Source organism: Vipera ursinii (assembly GCF_947247035.1).
Source record: "Vipera ursinii genome assembly, chromosome: 1".
In the NCBI taxonomy this organism is placed as follows: Eukaryota; Metazoa; Chordata; class Lepidosauria; order Squamata; family Viperidae; genus Vipera; species Vipera ursinii.
The window spans coordinates 288,341,973-288,366,712 of record NC_139512.1 but is presented as its reverse complement, the minus strand read 5'-3'; the positions used below and the strand labels follow the sequence as shown (position 1 = coordinate 288,366,712).

General features: G+C 36.3%; 1 protein-coding gene across 1 annotated transcript in view; it reads right to left on the bottom strand.

Moving 5' to 3' along the window:
* Positions 1-24,740, bottom strand: part of FMN2 (formin 2) — a gene marked incomplete at its 5' end in the record, with an annotated part of 185,795 nt that overhangs the window by 15,145 nt on the left and 145,910 nt on the right. The window contains 2 exons of the mRNA XM_083348703.1: positions 5,631-5,780; positions 18,916-18,967. Coding sequence (XP_083204829.1) covers positions 5,631-5,780; positions 18,916-18,967 — 202 coding nt within the window. The remainder of the gene's footprint in view (positions 1-5,630; positions 5,781-18,915; positions 18,968-24,740) is intronic.

Genomic DNA, 24,740 nt, shown 5'->3' with positions numbered 1-24,740 from the left:
CACACTTTCCTCAGCAGATTTTCTACAAACTCAATATGTAATTAAAGGAATATATACAGCTAGGCTAGACAGTGTCCTGGATGCCTTCATAGGAACTGCTTTACATATTACATCTAGATTGACCTAGACCCTAAATATCTGAAACAGTGCTATTTTCATAGTTGTCATAATATTCGGTTACATTAAATTAGTATTGAGGCCAGGCAGAAACATATTTCTTTACCAAGAAGATATTACCAGTATTACAGGCATTGTCTAGCATTTTGCCTGATGCAGAAGAGATATATAGAAATAGATATATAGAGACATGTCCATCTCACTCACAGAGTGACTCTGAGTTTAAAGTAAGATATTTCTGACAGAGAACCATTTAGCCTTATTGATCTCGTTTAATAACTGAAAGTCTACTGCTTCTCTGGGCAAACTAGATTTTGGTCTTTGGTAGCAACTTCAACATTCAATTGGAATAGGTTTTCTTGTGATTTAAGCCCATGATTCTGTGATCTATGACAATATACAAATCCTAGCATTCACTTTTCTGATAACAGTGTTATTATAACATTCTTCAGGGGTTTTTTTCTTCCAGCATAAACATGCAAGTCTTTTCAATTACTTTTTCTAGAACTTAGCTTCTAGTTTCTTGATAAACCTTTGGCCTTCCTTTGATCTCATTCTTTTTTCAGCCCTAGTGCTCAGAAGGGGACATCATACTTGAAATGGAGCTTGACCAGTGTTGAACAGAGTAGGACCATCGCTTCCTATAATTTGGAAACCATATTTCTACTGATTTCTTCAGTGCTTAGAGTTAGAATTCATCTAACCCTGGAGACTTGAACTCATTGAAAATAAAAATTTCCTGACCATAACTCTGTCAATCTGGTTGCTCAACTTTCTCCTTTCAAATTTTCTATTAGGATACATGCCCATTATTTTTTTTAGAGAAGACTGAGTGAAAAAAGGAATAGGGCAATTTATCCTTTTCCGTGTTATTTGCTAGCTTCGCATATCGACATTTTCACTAAACAGATTCTTTTTTTTTTCCTTTCCCCTGAACATATCTGAAGAAGCCCTTGTAGTTATTCTGAGCATCCTTCACCAGTCTAGGTCATTTTGAACTTTATCATTTACACTTCCAACTTTTCTATAATCTTCCTTGGAGACATCCTTATTCTTTTGAAATTTCAGATCATCACTGAACTCTTCAGTCAACCACACTTCTTTTGATACTTTTCTGTTTTTCTCCTCCACAGGAATTATTTAGTTTAATTCCTCCTTTCTTAGGAATTTCTACCCCTTACAGCTCTTTTTTCCTACTAGTTTTTCCTTGTCATGGAATACTACTTAGCATTATTTATTCTGTATTTATTAAAATCTACTTCAAGTCCAAACTAGGTATTTGTTAAATTTTACTTTTTCTTAAACTCAAACACTTTCTTATTACAGTCAGTTCTCTCCAGTACAATGATTCTGCTACTTCCCTTTCATTATCTAAACATTCATTATATATTAACATTAAGTCATGGATAGCTTTCCTTTAGTATCTTCCTTCAGTAATTTTTCAGCAAGACAAGTCTGAATATTCTGGTGAGACGATCTGTCTCCCAATGGTTGCCATTAATACTTACTGCTTCCTTGAAAGATCTGCAAAATACTTTGTGAAAGTACTTAAAATTATTCTAGTTAATGTTTAAAGAGTGCATTTTCTGTATTGTTAATATATTTTTGTTAGGCTCTCCTATACTGAAATAAAAACCCCCCACAATAATACAGTATGTACGTGGCATAAGGTATGAAAATAAATGCAGAAGTCTCAACCAGAAGACAATTGTAAATTGCTGTTATGACCTAAATAAATAAATAAATAAAAATAAAATAAAATAGGAACCTTTACAGGAAATTCTCTAAAATGTGTTATTTGGGTGCCTAAGGACTGATATGTATTAATGCCACATTTTGCCCACAAAATATGTTGTGCTCCCAGCATTTTAGTTAGAATCTTCTAACTCTTCTGCTGTAGCAGAGATAACATTTAATAGTACTGAGAAAATGCAAGCACATATGCTTCTTCTGCTACAAAGAAAAATGGGATCAGAAATGCTGTTGCTCCTTTGCCAGTGCCCCTCTTCCAGAGACATAAGATATGCTGTTCATTTCAGGAATAAAATCTTTCCCTTTCAATTCACACCCTGCCTAAAACACAAGAGAAATGGTAGAGGATAAAGAGGTTAGGAAACCTTGGAATGAGCAATTAAGATTCCTGCCATCTCTCTTAGCCAAAAGTGAAGAAGAATGATGACTACTAAAAGAACAGAGTGCAGTCACACTCCATTGCTGTCAGTGTTGAGCTAAGTAAACCTTTGGATACCCTCATGTATTATGAATGACTGGAATGTAAGCCATTGTTCATGCAAGCAATATCTGGTTACTCAAAGATTCAGTGCATACCACTGTGAACTGCATTAAAAAAAAAGACCTCTGCATTTAAAATAAAATTCTGGAAAAGAGAAAAAGGTCAAAGGTTCCAGAGCAAAGTTAAAGTGCAGACAGCAGGTGCAACATTTGGATATGATGTCAATGAGAAAATGTCCATGTTTTGCTAAAAACTAGCTTGGGATTCTTCTAAATTATCAAAATACATCATCACATTGATACTGTGAAATAAAGCTTCAAAGTTTGGATTTAGTAAAAGCTCATGCCATTAATTCTTTGCTTCCATTTCTGGGATGAAATGTAATACATACTACTAAAAGAATTGGAACCAGTACCTTAGCAGTCAGGACTACTTTTATTGTAACAGCTACAGTTATAGAATCTTGCAAGTCTGAATGTGCTTCCTCCCCTCCCTCAATTTATCTTCATCTGAACTGGGGAAGAGCCTGAATGACACATTTAATCAAATTAGTTTCTTGGAATGGGCCCAAGCCCCAGTTTTCCTCCTATCCTTCAAGGCTTTTCCCTATTCCTTCTGTACTAGAATAACTGGAACTCTTCTTAAAAGTTCCCCATAGAAGAAATATGAACATAATGATAGGTTAGAAAATCAAGTCAAATAGATACAAAAGAGCCATCTGCCTCAGGTAACCTGGTGCCCACAAAATATTTCTATTCATGGACTGTAGGAATTGAAAATTATCTGAAAGGCACCAGGCTCAGATCTGTTTTAATCATCTTTGACAGATGCTCTCAGAACTTTTTGTTAACCATTTTTTTTTGGTGTCCAAATAACTTTATACTGATTTCCAATTGATATGGGCCACATTGTTCCCTTTATATCCTCATCTTTGGTATCAGTAAAATTTCACTGTTGTAGTTTTATAAGCCATAGGAAGCTTTTATAAACCATAAGATGGAATATGGTAGTAAAACGGAAGATAAAAAATGTTAAAATGAATGTTATTGTACTGAGGATTCTATATTCTTCTGAGTTCAAAATAGCACTGTCAATGAAAATAACACACAAACACACAAAGGTTGAAATAATATGACTGGATGTAACATGAACATGAATCTGTTTTACATCTATTGCTTCGAATTGCTTGTGTTGGGGGAGCAGAAGATAAATTGTGATAGACTGGGAGATCTGAGTGATTTGCAATAGATTAGCAAAGGTTTACAGTTCCTAATTATTTTAATAATAATGACTGATCTCCCTCCCCCAAAACTGTTCTGCTTAAATGATAAAAGTTGTGGTGGAAGCAACTGGAATTGAATGTGGATGCACAGCAACTGAAAGCTTTATTTGAGTTTTGCTAATTCAAAATATATTTTGGACTTGGAATTCTGTAAATCTGAGACCATGTCTTTTGCTAAGTCGGGGCCAGTGCATCCCGAGATTCTTAATGTAAAAACAAAATAATTATCATAAGCTTACTTATGTTTTATGCTGTTGAGGAAATGAACCGAGCAAAGGCTGCAAATCACCTAGAGTGCTGTCCATGAATGGTTGGTGCTGATACATTCAGGCAGCAGAACAGATGCTTTATATTCTTTGCCTGGTCTATTCCCACTGTTCAAAAATAGAAAGAGGAAGCTGCTCCCTTTGATGGTGAATTAAGAAAACATTTAGTAATAGACATGTAGGAGGACTTATTCCACTTTTTCTTTCTACAAAAAAGCTTAGTCTTTCTATATATATATATAAAGATTAAATTGGAAAGCTTCATCCAAGTATTCATTTTTAAATGTAACGAACTGGGACGTTTCAACTTAAAAATATTCCTGGCAATTTAAAGAATATTTTGAATTGCTTAGGGATAGAATGGTTGACTTTTCTGTCTTAACAATGAGTACATGAACACTGAGATAATTGTAGCCTTTGGTAGTTTAGCACAATACTTGACTTGCTTTTTTTGTCTATGTACTTGAGCAACTCTTCAGTGAGTTGTTAATTTCAATTGTCAAAAGGGAATTAATCACTTCAGTAAATCAGCCACTAACAGATCAATTAATGCAAAATGCACAGGCTTCAGTAATGTAACTTTATTCATGACACAGACTTGTCCATTCTATATCTGTTGGTCTGCAGTACAAAGTAGACTGCGTAGCAAATAGTCTTAAGAGGAGAAGGTGGAGACCGTGTGCACCCCTGGAGTTTTGGTATGGTTTCCAGCCTTCTCCGCCCCCCTCCTCCTCCCCCCCTCCTCCTCAACTTTCACTAATTATAAGTTTAAAATAAATATAATAGGTTTAAGATATATGGCACAGTGTGATAAAGTTAGAAAATCTTGGAAAAGACATAGCAAAGAGAAATTTAAAAATAGACAAATTTACACTGATATATTCCAGGTATAAACAGCAGTATTTTGGAATCTTATCTCAGGGTAATATCTTGCCAAGATATTTAGCAATATTATGATGTTGTAAGAAGAAGTACAACATGTTCTATAGCAGCGTAACAGAGAGCGTATAAATTCCACTATAATCTTTGATGAAGGAGACTTTAACATAAAAATCACTAGACTCTAGTAAATTGGCTAGAATTTGAAATGCTTGGGTACATTTACTGCTTTCATAGTGACAGAATCTAAAGGGCACTAAGCCTACTAGCCATTATTATTTATTTTTATTTTCATATTTATACATTGCTTTCTTGAGTTACAAACCCAGATTGTCTATCTGTAAACAGTCACAATACAGGTAGTCCTTGACTTACAACAGTTCATTTAGTGACCATTCGAAGTTAAAATGGCACTGAAAAAATTGACTTCTGTTTTTCACACCTACAACCATTGCAGTATCTCCATGGTCACATGATCAAAATTCAGACCTGGGGCAACTGACTCATATTTATGATGGCTGCAGCATCCCGGGGTCATGTGATCAACTTTTGCAATCTTCCAAGAAGCAAAGTCAATAGGGAAGCCAGATTCACTAAAGAACCGTATTGCTAACTTAACAATTGCAGAGATTCACTTAACAATTGTAGCAAGAAAGGTTGTAAAATGGGGCAAATTTCACTTAACAACTGTCTCAGTAACAGGCATTTTGGACTCAGTTGTGGTTGTAAGTCGAGGACTAGGTGTATAAGATAATCATGAAAAAAGAAAGAAATCTCCTCCCCTCAGTCAGAATATCCCGCCTTAAATTCCCAAAGTATTCTAACAATTTTAAGCAGATTAGATGTTACTTACCTTTCTTGCAAAATAAGTTTATTTTCTTTTTTCCAAAATTCTTTAAAATCAGAACTGAATTCATGCCATATACTGAAGAAAGCATTCAAAGAAACCTCCTTTTCACCCATTTTTGCTTTCATACAGAAATATGCTGCAGTCTCCAAGAAGCTATCAAAGAAAACAAAGAAAGCAACTATTTATTTAACATTATTTTATCTGCTTCTCTCATACAGAGATGATACTTTTTTTACATTGCGAAAGCAAAATTGCATTGAAAAATTTCATTGGAAAAGTTTTGAAAACCAAGAAAACCAAATTGCTATTACCATTCACTTTTTCATAGCATAACCATCTTTTTACAATGTATGTCATGATTGCTGTTGTGCTTTTTAGGGAAATTTTAATTCATGGCTAGTACAGCAAAGACACCAAATATACTTTTATCTGGCTGCCTGTTCCACCTGATTTTTTTTTAAAAAAATCAATTAAAAATAAAAAGAAATTGTCACACTGAATAGGAAAAAAACTAGCAATCTTTTGTGAGGGAAAAAAAATATGTATGCATCTGCAATATTTGTTGCCTGTATAGAATAGAATTCTTTATTGGCCAAATGTTATTAGATATTTTTTATTATTATTTTTGTTTATATATTTGTTGCCTATACAAACACATATTAGGTTTTGTTTCTCTATGAAATTATTCTTTTGTTAGTTTTGTGGATATGAACATGAGAAAAGCTCAGATCCCAGCTTTACTTTTTACTTTTATTCTTGGGCAACTTACTGGTTGTTGCTTTTTTTAGTGTTACCCAGTTTGTCTTCTAGTCAATGAATTCTTTATTGGTGACAAAGCCACCATGACAGGCACTGTTGGGAATGAACTAGCCCCATTCTTTATGTCAGCTATTTTATGAATGAACACTCGACATGCCTTTGGCATTCCAAATGTGGCCAGCAGCCTTAAAAACTGAGGATTGCTGAACAGTTGTATCCTTCTTATGAAATAAAAATATGCCACATAATGATTGAATCTAGCAATCGGCAAAAGGTCCTGCAATCAAATCAAATCAAATCATCCCCAAAATAATTATGAAGCCCTTGTTCTAGAATATTGTATTAAAGGAGACCTTAAGGAAGATATCTTTCATTGTTACTTTTGTTGTCATCTGATAGCTGGCAGATTTACACAGGATAAAACTTGGTCAAAGAGGGAGCCTTGATTTATGACAGGTGAAAACAATTTTTTCTCCCAGACTGAGTCAAACTCCTGAGATAGGACAATATTCTAGGTCTTTTCAAAGCCATTGCAATCAATGTGCAGCTCATTCAGAAAGAGGAAGCACTAAATATCACCAAATTCTCCCACAAATACCTTATGTTCACATATTTGTTGTACACCATCATATACGTAGCAACTGGAACTACCTAGGAATGATATGCTAGGGCCACAAAACAACACTGCATTTACCCAAGGATATATAAGATTAAAAGCATCACATTCAAAGCAGTCCTTCCAGGCTCTATGTTTAAATATAAGATAACAATAAACCATAATTCTCCATCTCAAGCCTTTTCAACAATTGAGAAGCCAGAGTAGATTGAAATTCTCATAAATAAATGCTTGATGAGTTTGATAAATAGCACTAACGTTTACGGGAGACATGAAAGCTTTTGTTAAGAATACTATGTGATCAAAAGGGGGTAAAAGGCAGGCTTTTGCACAGATCACTGCTAATCTTGCTGGGAACCAAGAGAAAGCTGATTCAGACACACGGAGACATTTAACTGCCAACGGAATTCCTTTATCTAAACAGCTACAAGAAATAATCAAGTCCTCAGCTGGGTCGCTTCTGCAAAAGTGAGCTTTGTTTGTAAGATGCAAAACATCATATACTGGAACGCTGTCAAAAATAATACACAAATATCATTTATATACAAATATGGAGAATAGGGATTGGAATACAAGGAGGCTTAGAAGCAGGGTTCCTAGGAATTAAGTTGTTTATCAAATGAGCGCAGGCAAGTTGTATTTAAAGTAATCACCTCCATTTGTTCTGAGAAAGTTTCCCATATATGGTGATTAAACCAACTCCACAGCATTCATTTATCAAAAGAAAAAGAAAAAAAGAAAAAGAAAGAAAAGTAAATAGAGAAGTGAATGCAAGGTTTGGCATACTATCTTCAAAACAACTAGTTCTGATATAGATAGAGAGTGCATCTATCTTAATACTGAATTTGAAGGGAAATACATTCGCTTTTTAAAATAAGCTTTATAATTAGAGAAGAATTCTGCACATTTACAGACATTTTAATTCTTAAGCTACGCATTCTGAGCAAGAACCTTACCAATGTTAATAACTTAAAGATACAAAGTTTCTATTGCTAACCAGATTGTTTAAGAATGCTAATTTTTCTATGTAAATTTACATGTTTAACGAGGGAGTATCTTTTAGCAAACAATTAAGCATTAGTTTTAGGCAGAGCTGCATATGAACCGTGATTGATTAAAAAAAATTCAGAAAAACATATGTATTTAAAAAGGCACTCCCTAAGTTTTGTTACAGTTACAGTATATCAAGCTATTTCTCCAGGTTTGGTGCAGAAACAATTGGCAGCTGTGAGATATTTTTTACTTTGGCTTTTGTTATAATCTAACTTGTTTCTTCCTTCTGTCTATATCTCTACCTCTCTCTGTCTTAATCTCAGGTTTAATTATATTCAGTTTTGGAAAATTGTTTATTTTGCTTAATAGCTAATTTTACTGTTTTGCTGTTTTGGAAGTCTCTTTTCAAGGTAAAAAAAGCAGGGTAGAAACATCTTTAACAAATATAGGCTGCAGAATAAGACACAGCTTTTCAAGAGCTATTTTCAGATGGTTTCAAATGCTATTTTATTATCCTCCTGTTTGTACAATGAGGTGTTTCTTTCTCACTTATAGCTCTGTAAAACCCCAAACCTATTTTAAAGGATCCTTTCCTTCCTAAGCATGTCTTCCTATGAGTCTTGCAGTGAATAAAAGAATCTGTCCTGTGAATTCTTGGACATTGTACTGCCGGCAGGTGGGCAAATGGGAAGCAACTTAAAGTTTAGAAACTCATTAAACTAGGAATGTATTGAGGAGCAATCGATCAAAGGAAGTCCACTTAAACAAAGAGATTTCTGACAATAACACAAGTATTAAGGGGAAAAAACCCCTAAAGGCAAATTTTTAAAAATGGCAATATATTATATATTATTTATATTATATTATTATAAACATATCCTATTTATTGACTGCAACCAATGCTCAATATAAATCCTTAAAAGGCAAAGAGGAGGACAAACCAGGGTCAATGATTTCCCAAGTACAAGGGCTGAAAACTGCTGAAGTGTGTGCTAGGAGGGTGTAGAAAGGGTGTAATTAGAGGGAAAAACCTGCCAACCAAACTCCCCAGTTCTCGTCATGGGTTTGCTAATTACATTCTTGTCCCTTTGGTGAGGACACTTCCTAATGAAGAGCAGTCTTTGCAAAGCTAGTGCAGGGGGTTGAAAGCTCTTAGCTTAGATGCTTATCTTGAGGGTTAGAACATCGGAATTACACAATGTTTCCACCACTAACACAGAAGGTGGGGGAGGTCGATGTTGGGGATTAATAGAGGCAGCAAAGGTCAGAGGCTTTGCTTCAGCTAGCCTGACTTTTCAATCCTGCTTAGAAAAACGAGCCTTTGGTTGTTCACACTGCTATTTTGTTTATGGAGGGCAGAGGCTAAATATCTCCTGCAAGGATTTCCAAGTGCCTCAGATCCCCCATATTCAAGACTGAGATATTCTTTAATAGTGCCTTGCTATTTGCTTTTTATGGCTTCAATTCCAGAACAATTAGTGGAACGAAATCCAGCAGAATCAAACAGGATAATTTTTTCCCCCCCAGGAAAACAAACGTGGAAGAGATTCTACTAGCAACGCTTTAGGTACATAAGTGCAAGAGGATTATTTTGTGCCAGAAAGGATCAAAAGGCAATGCCAAGAGAACATCTAGGCTTGGAATCGTCTTCCCCCCCCCCAGGTTCTGGATCCGTGCCTGTAGAATTTTAAATAATAACCCCCCTCCCCAAATTCTCATGTAAAGATGACAATTTCTTACTGAAATGTTGTTAAATATCCCTTGAGAATGCTGTACTCATTTCAGAGGCACTGCATTTTAAGGTATATGGGATATCCAGAATGTAAAATTACCCTGTACTGATCCCTGGCCCATGCAAAATGGATACCATCACAGGAAGACCCCATATCTATCTGCCTAATCCATGAAGACATGGGACATCTTAAGCAAGGCATATATATATATATATATATTTGCTTATATATATATATTAGGCAAATGATTCATTTTTGTGTGTGCGTGATCTTTGCTGAAGTTAAGCAGAGAGTGCTTGATGTATGTAGATTTGAACTTTTTATCGCTATAGAAAACATGGCAACATCCCTTTATAATATTGTATCTGTTCCTCATGGAAGGGCATTCACAGTGGAAAGATCTGATAGTCCTTGAAAGATTATGAATAATAACATCCCTTACCAGGAACGCTTATCAATGTGCTTGGAAGTAGAGGTTGAGACAGCTGTGTATGTTCTATTGAGTTGCCCTTTATACCTTACCTTGCAAGCAGAGCTAATTTCTCCCCTTATTAGCAGATGCTTGGGCTGGCCGCAATCAGGGATTGTAAGTATTTTATTAAGGGATCAGTCTAGTGAAATCTCCAGGAAAGTTGCAAAATTCTGCACCACCGCAATTGCTATTGGAAGGCGTTGGGTCTGATCTATGCATAGACAAGAATAGATTTTGATAAACATACTGGATTATGAAGCTCTTAAAAATTATTTTTGCTTGCTTTGTAAAGTTCCTTTCAAGTAACTTTTTTCACCCAATCTGATGTCAAACTATTTTCTATAAGCTACAGTATGTGTATGTGACTGCGTATCTAATATCTATATATCTCTGTGTATAGAAAAAAGCTATTATAAAGTATTGGAAATTTCTGAACATGAAAACAAATGCTGATGTATAAATCAGAAGTACACAGTGCAGGTTGGAGTGCATCTTTGTGACCAGTAGGAGGAGGGTATTCTACAAGAGGACAATTGTATTCAGAACAGCCTTTCTTAGATCACTATATGATAGATCCTGTGGTGGGATTTAGCCAGTTCACACCAGTTCAGCAGAACCAGTACCTAATTTTTTGTTGCCTAGGCCCAGAATGGACTTCTGGAAGCGGCATCCACACAGAGAACCAGTTGTTCACATATTTGAATGCCACTACTGGGTAGATCCCAAGCCAAGGTAGTACTCTGAAGAGGCATTTCCTGCTAAATCTTAGTTGACAGGTGGATACCTAAAGAAAAGGACATATTATTATTTCTTCAATCCCTAAGCAGTATGGGTCTTTCTATGGATTTAGAAAACTGGTAAGGTAAAGGTAAAGGTTCCCCTGCACATGCGTGCTAGTCGTTTCCAACTCTAAGGGCCGGTGCTCATCTCCGTTTCAAAGCCGAAGAGCCAGCGCTTGTCCGAGGACGTCTCCGTGGTCATGTGGCCAACATGACTAGATGCCAGAGGCGCACGGAACGCTGTTACCTTCCCACCGTAGTGGTCCCTATTTTTCTACTTGCATTTTTACATGCTTTCGAACTGCTAGGTTGGCAGAAGCTGGGACGAGTAACAGGCGCTCACTCTGTTACGCGGCACTTGGGAATCGACCCGCCAAACTGCCGATCTTCTGCTCGACAAGCTCAGTCCTAACCTACTGAGCCACCGCGTCCCTTGATAGAAAACTGGTAGTCAATACAATATTTTCAGAATAATTTAGTAACTAATCTAACTATTTAATAACCTAGCTAAACCTAGCTGTAGCATTCTGCGCTGGTTGCAGTCTCTGGCCCAACTACATGGTTAGCCCCAAATGCAGTACGTTTTACTAATTTAGTGTTGAGATTATTTCCTAGGTTCATATGACACTTGTATAGAAATCATACAGAGTGATATACAAAAAAACTAAATATTAAAAGCACAAAGTTCTCAGTATAAAAAAAAATCCTCTAATACTCTAAAAGGATTGGAGAAAAATGTGTTTTCAGTCATCTTCTGATTTCATGGGCTGGTAGTGGCGGCAGCGGTGGCAGCAGCTGGTGTATGTGTGGGGGAAGGGATGGTTTTGCATGCACAACGTAGCTTCTGCACACATGCAAGTGAAGTTTTGTGTGCTCTCCCGCTACTTGCGTGGCCTGATTCCCAACAGACCATGGACTAGTACTGGTCCATGGCCTGGGGGGTTGGGACTGCTGTTCTAAACAGTAACAAGGAAGAGACAGGCTTCAGTTTTATGGGACTATGTCATCCAGCAGGTAACCTGGACTGAAGTGATATAAGGTTAGACTATACTAGACATCCGTTTGTATCTTGCTGCAGAAGGCACTTGTACTTCCAAAAATATTTATTTTTATTTATTTATTTTATTTTTTATTTTAATTCCATTTATATCCTGCCCTTCTCCGAAGACTCAGGGCGGCTTACAAGCTTAGCAGTAGCCTTCATTCTATGTATATGCCTGCTTATTAGGGCTTTCACACACACCCCCAAGTGGCATTATTACAAAGTCAGCTTAATTGCCCCCAACAATCTGGGTCCTCATTTTACCTACCTCGGAAGGATGGAAGGCTGAGTCAACCTTGAGCCTGGTGGGATGCGAACCTGCACTAATTGCAGGCAGCTGGTGTTACTTAAGGAGGCATTAGCCCACTGTGCCACCAAGGCTCTTTTATATCATGCATGGCATATAACATTTCCAGTTCATGAACAGAATAACTACATTTTCAAAATACCTCCATCTTCTTGAACTTCACCCTCAACTCACTAGTCTCCTCCAGTGAATACCACTTTCAGATTCTGATCTTGCAAAGACTCTCTTGATACAGATAAAACAAATAGGTCAGGGAAATAAAGTTGGATAGCTTAAATCCATATTTCCCAATGTTCTTGAGATATCGTAGCTTAACTGCCCTGAGAAAGAGGTATGATTATCCCATGCTATACTCCATGTGTGGCCATAGTATCAAAATGTTCTGAATTACAGAAGAACAGCATGGTGCCTAGTGGTCTAAGAGAATAACCAAAGCTGCACTCTAATGGAATAGCTGGTTAAAGTTTCAAGGCAAGGAAAAGAAAAGGTACTTCAAAAAGTCATTCAGTGTTATTTCCACTCTTCACTGAGATAAATTATTGTCATTTTGCAGACCTCTAGAGATTGTCAACAATCAAAGGATCAGAGCGCATTTTCTGAAGAACACATATCTCCTTCAAGATATCTGGCATTATTGGTTAGATCCATCCTGTCAGTCTCCTATAAAAGGTAAAGGTTCCCCTGCACATGCATGCTAGTCATTTCCAACTCTAGGGGCCGGTGCTCATCTCCGTTTCAAAGCCGAAGAGCCAGTGCTTGTCGGAGGACATCTCCGTAGTCATGTGGCCAGCATGACTAGACGCCAAAGGTGCACGGAACGTTGTTACCTTCCCACTGTAGTGGTCCCTATTTTTCTATTTGCATTTTTACGTGCTTTCGAACTGCTATGTTGGCAGAAGCTGGGATGAGTAACAGGAGCTCACTTTGTTAGGCGGCACTCGGGATTCGACCCGCCAAACTGCCGACCATCTGATTGACAAGCTCAGCGTCCTAACCCACTGAGCCACCGTGTCCCTATAGTTAGATCAAATTGGCTGTAACAGGTAGAAATAGAAGCTGGGAAGACGTGGAGCTGAATGCTCACACACTTGGATCTCTAGAGCTGAAATTACTTCTACAAAATGGAAGCACTGTAGATGGGACCTTGAATGCCCCTTTGCACTTGCATCAACTGAGGCAAACCACATCAGCACAAAACTGAGTGATTTTATTCCAGTAGTGCCTTGCAAATGAGACATAGCAGATGTCTGTGGGTTCCACAAAGTTCACTGGTAGCAGCAGATGTTAAAAGCCCCCAAACCAACTACATGAAGCAACTTTCCTGGATGGTGCAATATGAAAAAAAAGGGGGGGGGAGAGGACATTTTTTCCTTAAATAAAGCTTCCTCTAGTTCCTTTAATGAGAACTATAGTGAAGTTTCAAACACCAACTCTTTATCAAGCCTGTGTGTTTGAATTTTATTTCCAAAAATAAGTGTTGACTGTGTTCAGATACTATATTAAGATTTCTTTCTTTTATAGACAAGAGTATCACAAAAATAACATGGAATAAGCATGAAAACAGTTTATAATGGCTATATTAAATGTAATAAATAAATATTGGTAATTTTAGGTTTTTTGTATATCCGAAATAGGGATTTAAAGCTTTGTTGCTAGTACAACTGACTGCCTCCACTCCTATTACCAGAAGCTCACAGCTACTGCTCCTATACTCCAGCAGAGTAATGTGCATTTGCATCACAGACCAGCTGAGGAAAAAAAGGACAACAACTCCAATGAAGATACTTTGCCATGTTAGTGCTCAAGCCTATCAATCTCAGGAAGAAACTAGAAGCACCTCCTATTAACCATTGGATATGGGAAAATATTCACATATCATTTTAAACGATCAGTCGAAGAGATACCTAAAAGACTGTGTTATGATATAATCATGAATTTTTCAGAATTGGCCATTATAGTATATGTTTTATATATCAGCCAAATGCCAAGGAAAGAACATACGGTATGTGCATTACAATTAATAATAGCTATAGTTAGTTCTAAAACTGCACAAAATAGTGAAGCACATAAAATGAAAAGCATGCACAGAAACAATGCATAGGAAAGAATGTCTAGGACAGCAAAATTATTCATCATGATTACTGGAAAAAAAATACTATGAAATACAAGCTTTCAAGACACACAGAGATGCAACACACAATGCCATGTTTCACCTTGAAATATATATCTGAGCTTCCCTTTTGACTTTGCAATGTATCCATATACATACTGGTGTCTGTGTTCATTTTCCTGGTTTCCCATCTACCTCTTTGTCTCCATCAGATATAGACTCTTCAATTTTTTTTCCAGACAGAATCCACGACAGATAAATGTTTACTTTCAAATTTCTTTTTTAACAATGGAAGCTCAAATAATAAGTGACATCTCAAACAATAGAAGTAACTGTCCTTGACCTGTGACCATTTGTTTAATGTTGTTTGAAATTAAGACGGTGCTGAATAAACCGACTTATGATCAGTCCTCACACTTATGACTGCTACAACATTCCCTTCTTCACGTGATCGAAATTTGGATGTTTGGCAACTGGCATGTATTTACAACAGTTGCAGTATCCCGGGGTCACATTGTCACCATTTGCAGGCAGCTTCCAATGAGCAAAGTCAATGGGAAGCCTGGATTGGCTTAACAATTGTGTAAAATGCTTAATGAACATGGCAAAAAAGATGGCAAGATTGGCTGTGATTCACTTAATAACCACATGGCTTAATGATGGAAGTTCTGATCCCAATTGTGGTTATAAGTCGACAACTAGCTGTATCTAAAATTTAGGGGGTAAGTAAGAAAGTGAGATAGACAAATGAAGTGATTTTTTAAAAAAATGTTTTAGGCCAGATGTTACCTTAATTTGAGATTCCAACTGTTTCAGCCAAAACTTACATAGCTTTTGCACAGAATGTTGAAAACCTCAGCTATCCAGAAGAAAAGCAGAGACTTTTTCATTTTTTCCCCTAAAAATGGGATTTGTCTTTCCACACACATCCCCCGAAAATGAGAGAAATGGTGCTGATTATGCACACATCAAGTTTCATGCAGTTGAGTTCTCACTGAGCAAAAGGACGCATATTTTTGTTACAAAAGATAGCAGATTCCACCCATGCCAATCCTATTTTTGTTTTAAAAAAAGGATCTCACATAGAATGACTGAGAAAAGACTTTCTGTCTTGATGAAAATTGTGAATGTTTATGCCTGAGACACTCTTGCGTCTCCTTTTGAAGCAAGCTGTATTTTTCACTTGACTGTGTCAAATATTTTATGGGTTCTTGAGAACCGCCCATGAAAGCTGAAATTGGGAAGTGTCATATCTTTTGCTCTTGCACTTTATCAATATTATTCAGGGACTGACGTCATTGTTTGGGGCTGTATCACTTCAACTTTAATAACAGGCTGGAGCCTTCCTTGTCTGCTTGTGTAAACTGGATAAACACAGAATGGTGTGGTTTTTTTCTTGTCTCAGGATCCTTACCCAGAGATCACACAATGTGCTTTTATTGGGAAGTAAACATTTCACTTTTCTTTTTGCTCGTATGCCAGAAACCCATTTCTTGAATAAACACTTCACACATTGTCGTTCTTAAAGTCACTAAATATGATAAATAAATAAAAATGTATATAGCCTTTCAGAAACTATTAAACATCTCACTTCTGACAAATGAACAGCCGGAGATTTTATAGAATCCACAGGTTAGACATACCATTTCATTAAGTGTGAAAGATTAATTTTCCATTTCAGCTCATCTGATAAACAATAAGATTATTCTAGAAGCATTGTGCTTAAAACAGTATCCACTTGAAGATTTTTTTAGCTATTTCATTTTCTTTCATGACTGCTTGGCTTTACAATGCCATAGAGAGGCAGCGTTGTAAAACTATTTTTCCATTTCAAACAATGAATCGATGTTTCCTTGTCATTCTAAGACATCTAATCATGACATAGACACTCTGTGGCACATAGTCACTTCAAAAAGAAAAATCCAATCACATTAAATCACATTAATTGTGCTTAAGCTAATCCATCACTGCAGCTAGCAGTAACTCGTCTATTCACCCAGTGCCTAGCTATTTTACCCATGATTAGCAGAATGCAACTAATCTCTTATTTATTTAGTTTTCTTGAGCTCTCCTCTCACCCTCCACCCAAAAATGTCTTTGACATTGACATCGTTTGAATGGTAAATAAAATTTTAACAGCACGTATACCCTAGAGGAAGAAAAAAGCAACCCAGTTTACTCTGGCAATATAAAGAAGTATTTTTCTACACCATATAATATACAAAGAAAATTATTTTACTAACAGATTGCCCTTCTGTTGGTTGGCAATATGAAATGCTAAAGAATTTCAGAAAGCTAAACATTTAGATAGTTGTATTTTTTTAAAAAAAAGCCTATTCATGATGAGATGTATTTTGCTTTACAATCTGTGGAAGATTTCTCTCTCTAAATGTTTCAGTTGCATACATGTGTATTATAGGATGGAATCCAAAGGTATATTTCTGTGAATTAATTTCCACAGAGAAATTCCTTTTTTTTTGTATCTTTAAAATCTGCTCTAGAAACAAACTGAATTACTATCTGAAATATATGGGGAGAGCATGAGTTGGAACAAGGGGAGCTGGCAGAATCCTATTATGTATTTAGACATTGATCACATAACAATGGATTTATCAGAGTTCAGTAAGATAACATTCTAAAGCATTTAGAAAATTACAGCATGTTATGTTGTTCTTGTCAATAGTATGATTTCACTTTTTTTTTTAAAAAAAGGCAAAGTAGATGGTTAGAAATAGAAAACCAAAATCAATCTCCTATTTCATGGCTACTTCTAAACAACAATGAAATACTGGCAAATTGGAGATTGCCTAACTGTCCATCTAAAGATGCTTTAACGGATTCTTAAGCACTACTGCAAGAATTTTATAAAGGCAATAACTGAAATATCCTCATATAAAAAAGGTGAGGTCGACCTCTCTCTTCCCCTTCCTTTAGTGTATTCTAATAGCCAGTTCTCGTTACACATGGAAGGCATATCTTTTGAAGGCAACTCTAAATCTGCAAAAATGTGACTATAATCAATCAAGGATATAAGAACTCAAAGACTTTCTGTGGCCCATGTTTTCAAGACCACACAGTTTCTTCCTTGTGTCTATTCATACAATTCCTCTAAGTCAGACATGTCAAACACAAGGCCTGGGGGCCGGATCTGGCCCGCAAAGTGGTTTCATACGGCCCACGAAGCCATCCTGGAAACAATGAGGGAACGGCCCCCACTGCCTTGGCCCTGGCCCTGGCCCAGAGTCCCTCCTTCTGCCAGAGACCCTCAGATCTGTTCCACTCCTGCCCAGGACCCCATAGGCACCCTTGATGCGAACGATATAGAGCTGGCCACGCCCACCCAGTAGGCCACGCCCACCCTGGCCATACCCACCCGGCCCCCTGAGGGCAACCACAATGCTGATGTGGCCCTCAGTGAAATTGAGTTTGACACCCCTGCTCTAAGTAAAGTTTTTTAAGTAGTTGGTAGAGTTTAACAGTTATTTAGGTTTGTCTACCCAATAAATGAACACTTAAATAAAAAAAATATTGAGATTCAGCCTTCTCCAACCTCTCATAGGGTGAGAAGGAGGCTGAGGCAAGCACTCAGGTATTTAAACTACTAATGAATATAAAGCAAATAATGGGGGGGGAATCACAGCTACAACCAGAGTAAATTCAAAGCTACTTAATCCAATGAAACATTCCTAGTCTAATTAGGATATTTATAGTAGGAATAAATTGTTTTTTTCCCCCTCAGGATGTTCTCTAGTGTTCCTAATGTTTCTAGAAACTGTTTGTTCTTAGGCAGTAGATAATTGCATATATAAATACTTAATTTTGTAAAGCCATGATTCAAAATTTGGCAGTTCTGTCATTTCCATTGGATTTGGAAAACGTGAATTTTAAGATTTGGCTTTAATAGCAATGGAAATTTTTTTAAAATTTCCATTTGCTACTACAACCAGTTCTGAAAGTAAGCCACATTAGCAAGAAAACTGCAAAAATGAAGAGAAAAGAAATTGTGCAATAACAACTATAAAAACTTCAAAGCCTCAGTTCTTGCTAATGCTTACATCATTACTGAATTAGACAGACAGCACTGGCTTCTTTGCAAACTTAATTTGACACATTAAAGCAATGTTGAATTTTCAGCATGATTAATAATTTAGTACCATCTTTTTCCCTTCCTTTGTATGTAGTGGGGAGCCCAAAATACAGAATGAGAGTAATGCATCTGTTTTTAGTCTGAAGAAAAATTCCCACAATTTCAAGCAAACAACCACTCTATTTGAATTCTTTGTATAGTGAGGTAGTAATTTCAACAAAAGCCTAAACCTTCTAGCTTTAATAATATATGAGAAAATTGGCTACCCAAAGATCTCAAATAAGCTACGATTGCATGATAGCCCTTTAAGATTACTTTCATTATCTAGAATAAAATATAACTATTTGGATACTGAAGGAAACCTTTTCAAATTAAACTTGTTCATCTCACCTTTTGTGCGTCTCTGCCAGAGATTTTTCTTCCATCTCATGGTCAGTTTTAGCTAAGTAACAAACAGAAATAAAGTTATAGATAAAATGTTGCAGTGATGTTATTAAATAAGTTCTCCTGCACATCCTTTGGGGGAGAAAACTATTATCTTCTTGTTTTTTTACATGATTCTTGAGTCTATGAGCTTGGCCTTGACCTTAAAATAATGAAATGTAGAGTTAATACATTTAGAAACAGTTTAAGATAACTTGATCTCACAGTAGGAATGAGTATATCCGATGGCACTTCCATATAAGGGTTTTACTCCATTGCCCCCAAATCTTTATATACCATTTTCAACTTTCATTGTCTTTCCCAGTCTTCAGTTCTGCCAAATTCACTATACTGAGAATAGACAGGATTGAGCCAATCAATTTTCCCCCAAATTCCGGTAGATAAGGTTCCCCCCCCAAGTCTCAAACTGAATTTCTTTTTAATAATAAAACACAGTTCTGGAAAATTTCACTAGCTTCTATTCCACATGGAACAAAAAGAAAGTTGCTAATTACTGCACATTCTACACTCCCCACCATCTCCAGTATATGTTGTGGGCATCTATGGGCCTATGATATGGGCAGCATAGGGCACTCTCTGTGTATCAGTAGAGAAGAGGGAAAGTGATCCTTCATTTGTCCTCAGATACAGGGAGATGGGCGAAGCATGCTGCTTATAAAAACAGGAAAAAAGTCAGTCTGGACAGGTTTATTTTTCCTTTTATTTAAGAATTATAAAAATGATTAGAAACTGAATAAAAGGATTAAAATCAAGTTTGCTGAAAAATATTGCTTATGGATATGCTGACTGCAGTTAGTGAGAACTTGCTGCACATTTGTTCCAAGACACCTGAAGAAATGGTTAAACTAAATAGGACAACAGAATATCAGAGCCATCAAAGTTCAGCTACTATACCTACCATTAAAACTTAGATTAAATTAAATTAAATTAAGTGTTAGTTTAACTTAATCTTGAAGAGGTCTACATCATATCAATATAAGGTTTCACAGAGGTTTTTGACCTCTTCGTCATTTTCCTTCAATGATTTTGTTGTTGTTGTTGTTAGGATTGTGTAATGCTTAGAATTTGATCTCTGAAAGCTGCTTCAGAGCATGCTGGTGTATGAATGTAGCACTTGTCTGTAACAGTTTAAAGTGACCACTCTGTTATTAGTACTACCTAGAGTTTTCTTTTTTTCAAATACCAATCTTCATCTCAACACCCCATCATTAGACAAAATGCTTAAGAGAAATTGAAAAATGACTAAATCCACTTTTAAAAACCAAGATTTTAAAATAAATAGAAACTTGACCACTTTTTGTTGCTAAGAACAGTTGACAAGGGATAGAGAAGGAGAAAGCTTTGTTAATTCATGGAAATGAGATCCAAATTTCAGGTAGTCTGGATGTATGAGTCCACACATTTTCATCATATTGGCTTTACAACCCATGGAGACATAGGGTTTGATGACAGGGCACCGAATTTTCCCATTAAATTATCCACAATAATAGTCAATGTTAAACTCAATTAAGTCAAGCCTCACAAACATGATTCTTGGGGTTGGACAGCAGAAGAAACATAACATTAGCTTCACAACCATTTCATTTCATTCCAAGTCTGCAATTTAACATTAACCAAAATTGGGCCTGGAGCCAAATAAATTTGAACTGGGTAAACCATTACATAATTATCCTTTGAGCAGAGGCATACTTTTTTAAAAAAAAGGCTTAATGGCAACTATTCCTCAAGTACAGATGCTTAACTTTATCACAAAAGCAGTGCATCTCCTTGGCATCAATACAATTGTTGAAAGACTGTTTAAAAAAATTCCTTGTATAGGAAGGTACATTAGCGAATGTCACTACAGACATAAGACATAAATGAATACCTAGAATGAAGGCAATTATACATGTCACAGGATAATGTTGCAGGATCCCATCTGGATCGGTTCCCAGGACCAGAGGTTTAGTCTTTTGAGTACCAAATACTTCATTGCCAAGCCTGTTTGGTTCTGAAGGAGCCACTTGAATTGGCAGCATTTTTTTTCATTCTTGCTTATTCCAAGAATGTATAATCTTGTATTAATGTGATTTATACAAACTTTAGAATTTTAGTTTTTAATCATGGAATGTTGTTCAACTAGTTTGCTAAAACTAATAAAACATTATACCATAAAAAGTGAAATCAAGCAAAACAGCCAAATGTTCCTGCACTAGATAGGATATTGGACTAGAAGACTTTCAATGTCTCTTTCAATCCTATGATCGAAAGATTTATCTCTATTTTTCCCCCCTTAGGACATTACATTTAAAAAATTCTTTTCAAGAGTAAGTCTCTTGGAGATGAGGAAGACTAGAATATGAGAGCAGTATCCAGCACTGTCAATCTCTTTATTATTGTGTGGGACATAGGGTAAAAGTGGAAGAAGAAACAGAGAACGTGGGTAAATACTTTTTCTCTGTAGGTAAAAACTGCACAAGTACTAACAAGTCCAAAATATTATACAGAAAAATGAGAAGCCAATGAGCCAATGTAGATGAGTGATTGCCACCAACAGTCCTATGGCACATGTCTTACTTTTGCAAGAGATGGGAAGAAGACACAAAGCTATGTATACAAATAACTAGAGAAAAGACAGCCAACCTTTTTTGACACTCATTGCCACATTCATGCTGCTTAGCTACTTAGCTACTGGATCTCATCTCTTTATAAAGACAACTGATACTGGAAAGGCTTGTGATGAATAACTGTTGAAATATAGGTATCTTGAAAGAAAGTATGTTTAGCATGAAGCATAAAGAGCCTTGGTGGAGCAGTGGGCTAATGCCTCCTTAAGTAACACCAGCTGCCTGCAATTAGTGCAGGTTCGCATCCCACCAGGCTCAAGGTTGACTCAGCCTTCCATCCTTCCGAGGTAGGTAAAATGAGGACCCAGATTGTTGGGGGCAATTAAGCTGACTTTGTAATAATGCCGCTTTTGGGGGGGGCAAAAGCCCTAATAAGCAGGCATATACATAGAATGAAGGCTACTGCTAAGCTTGTAAGCCGCCCTGAGTCTTCAGAGAAGGGCGGGATATAAATGGGATTAAAATAAAAATAAATAAAATAAAAAACAAAATAGCAGGCAATTTCTGCATTAGAGCCAAAAGTGGCTTTGCTGAATGTTCTTGGAGACCAAAAGTTTCATTGTTGTTTCATGAGCTTTCAACTGTAAGAATGACAATTATTTCTCAATGAAAAAGCTGTCTCATTGACTAAACTAAGGACTGGATTCAGAAAGACACTATGGATGGAAAAAGTGACACATCAAATTAATGAGAAAAAGGTTAAAGATTGCTTCTTTTCTTACAACATGTATGGAACGAGTCCATAGAAGCCAAGCTCTCCAATGGAATATAAAGAATTCACCATAGTGATGAAACCAAATCTTATTTTTACTAATGTTTTTAATTAGGTTAAGGAAATTATTACACACATCTGTTGAATAACTTGTATAAGTGTCCTGAAAAAGTCCTGAGTCTCCTTATAACCTTCATTTTCAAAGAATGAAAATTCCATTATTAAAATAAAAAAGGAGAAATCAACATTCTCTTTAAACACAAAGGTATAGAAAACATTCTGAGACCTTGCAATCTTCCGGATGAATTCAGATTGTAACTCCCATCATCTCTGTTAGGTAGCCATGCTGACTAGCATCGATGACAACTGGAATCAACTGATGTCTGGAATACTGTTAGTCTACTTAATCTTAAGAGTAACTAAACATTAAACTATGTATGAATAATCACAGAGGGAATGCAGCAAGAATCTTTTCATCTCCTAGTCTGAATATTTCTGCATGTTTACTGATTTTGATTTTCCTTGTTTCTTTGCTACATTTAAGGAATGCTTACATGGTAAAATTTGTCCATATTTCAAACATCTCACACAGTTCATTTTTTAAAAAATGGATAATTGGTTAAAGTTCTGCAGGATGAATAATGTGAAATTTCCACATTTAAAATTAATACAGCACTTTAAATATGAGTGCTAAAATATTGCACAATACATGGAGCAATGTACTGTATATTACAGTGGATTTATATGTAATACATACATTAATGACCATGTGATTAACTTAGCAATCAGATTGAAAATGTTTGTAAAATCATGTGATGACTTAACAACCGCATCATATAGCAACCAAAGTTGTGGTCCCAGTGTTGGTTGCAAATTGAGGACTCCTTGAATATATATGATTCATTACAGTTCTAGCACTCAGACATTTAGAAATTTTTCTTATTTTAATTAGGACGTTTTATTCTTAGTACTTTAATACAACTATATCAAAAGGGAAGAACACAGAACATTTAACTAGATATAAAATTAATTTTAGAATCATAGGGCTGGAAGGGACCTGGCAGGCTTTCTAGTCCAATTTGCTGCCTTGTGTGAACTGCCAAAAAAGATAATCAAAATGGCAGAAAGTGGAAACTCCATCATGTATCATGTAATGGCAATCCAGATACTTGGAAGTCCAGGTATACTAGCCCTAATTTTTCCCTATAGGGTTATCTATTGGGAATTAACAGATATCTGGGGCAAAAATAATTCCAGTTCTGGCAAGATTCCTTTGGGACAGAAGTTTATAAAGTTTATATACAAGTTTATAAAACAGATAATTTTGTATGCGACTTAGAACTATGTCTGCATTAAATATGTGGGGTTTGAGACTGCATTAGATTGGAAGGTTATCTGGAAACAAAGTCCAGCTGCCAGACCTGGATGACTGAGAGGCTTCATCAACATATCTGGAAGCAAACTATTTTCAAGGCAGTGGTTGTTATTGCTAGTTGTAACCCAACTCCTTACGTCCTAAAAATCCTTTTCTTTTAAGATTTTTGCAAAACTACTTCCAACCAATAGACGAGGCAATTCAAAGAAAGCTAGATTGATCAGAAGAATTTGTATATCAAAAAAAAGTAAAGAGCTTGATTTGCTTTTTTTTTTAAGGAAACATTTAATCCATGAATTCCATATTGGAGAACTACATACTCGGTGTTAACTTTAAGAAATTAAACTTCAAAAATTGTTTTGAAAACTTTTCCTGAATGCATCCTGTACCAAAAAAAAAACTTTAACGTTGCCCTTTTTATTTGTTTTCCCCTGGAAAAAAATGCCATCAAGGTGCTCAAAATCTAATTGTCAGTCTGTCAGCATGATAAATCTCCCCTAAGCAAAAAGAGCAAGTCCTAGTTTTGTGTGGAGGAGACGCCAGCAAAAGAAACTGAAGTTCAAAAAATGAACTGGATCCAGTTAGGGGCTGCAGAGATCCCCCCCATTCACTCCTATGGGAGAAGTGGTTGGACAGCAACTTGGAATGCTGCTGGCTGCTCCATTCCAAAGCCCTCCTCCCTCCTGATCATGTAATCCTAGGCAGGCCTGCTATGAAGGGCTTGGAAAGAATTTCAGAAGCCGTGCTCTGCATGCTTTCCTTGTTTTGCTTCTTCTACATTGTCTTTATGTGTCCAGTCTTGCGGAAGCAACCCATTGATTAAATCGACCTCGATAACAAATGACCATAGAAAACCTATTGCAATTAAAGCCTATCAAATTCTCAGTGAGAAAGAGAAATCCTACACAAACTCTTTCACGTTTGAATTTGGTCCAGCCAAATAAAAATGAGAGGATTTTATATTCCAAGGTATACAATGTTACTTTAATTACAGAAATTAACCGAAGTTTTTGGCCATACATCTCCTAAAATGGCATATTTTTTTTACTAATATTCTGCTGGGAAAGATATTAAATGG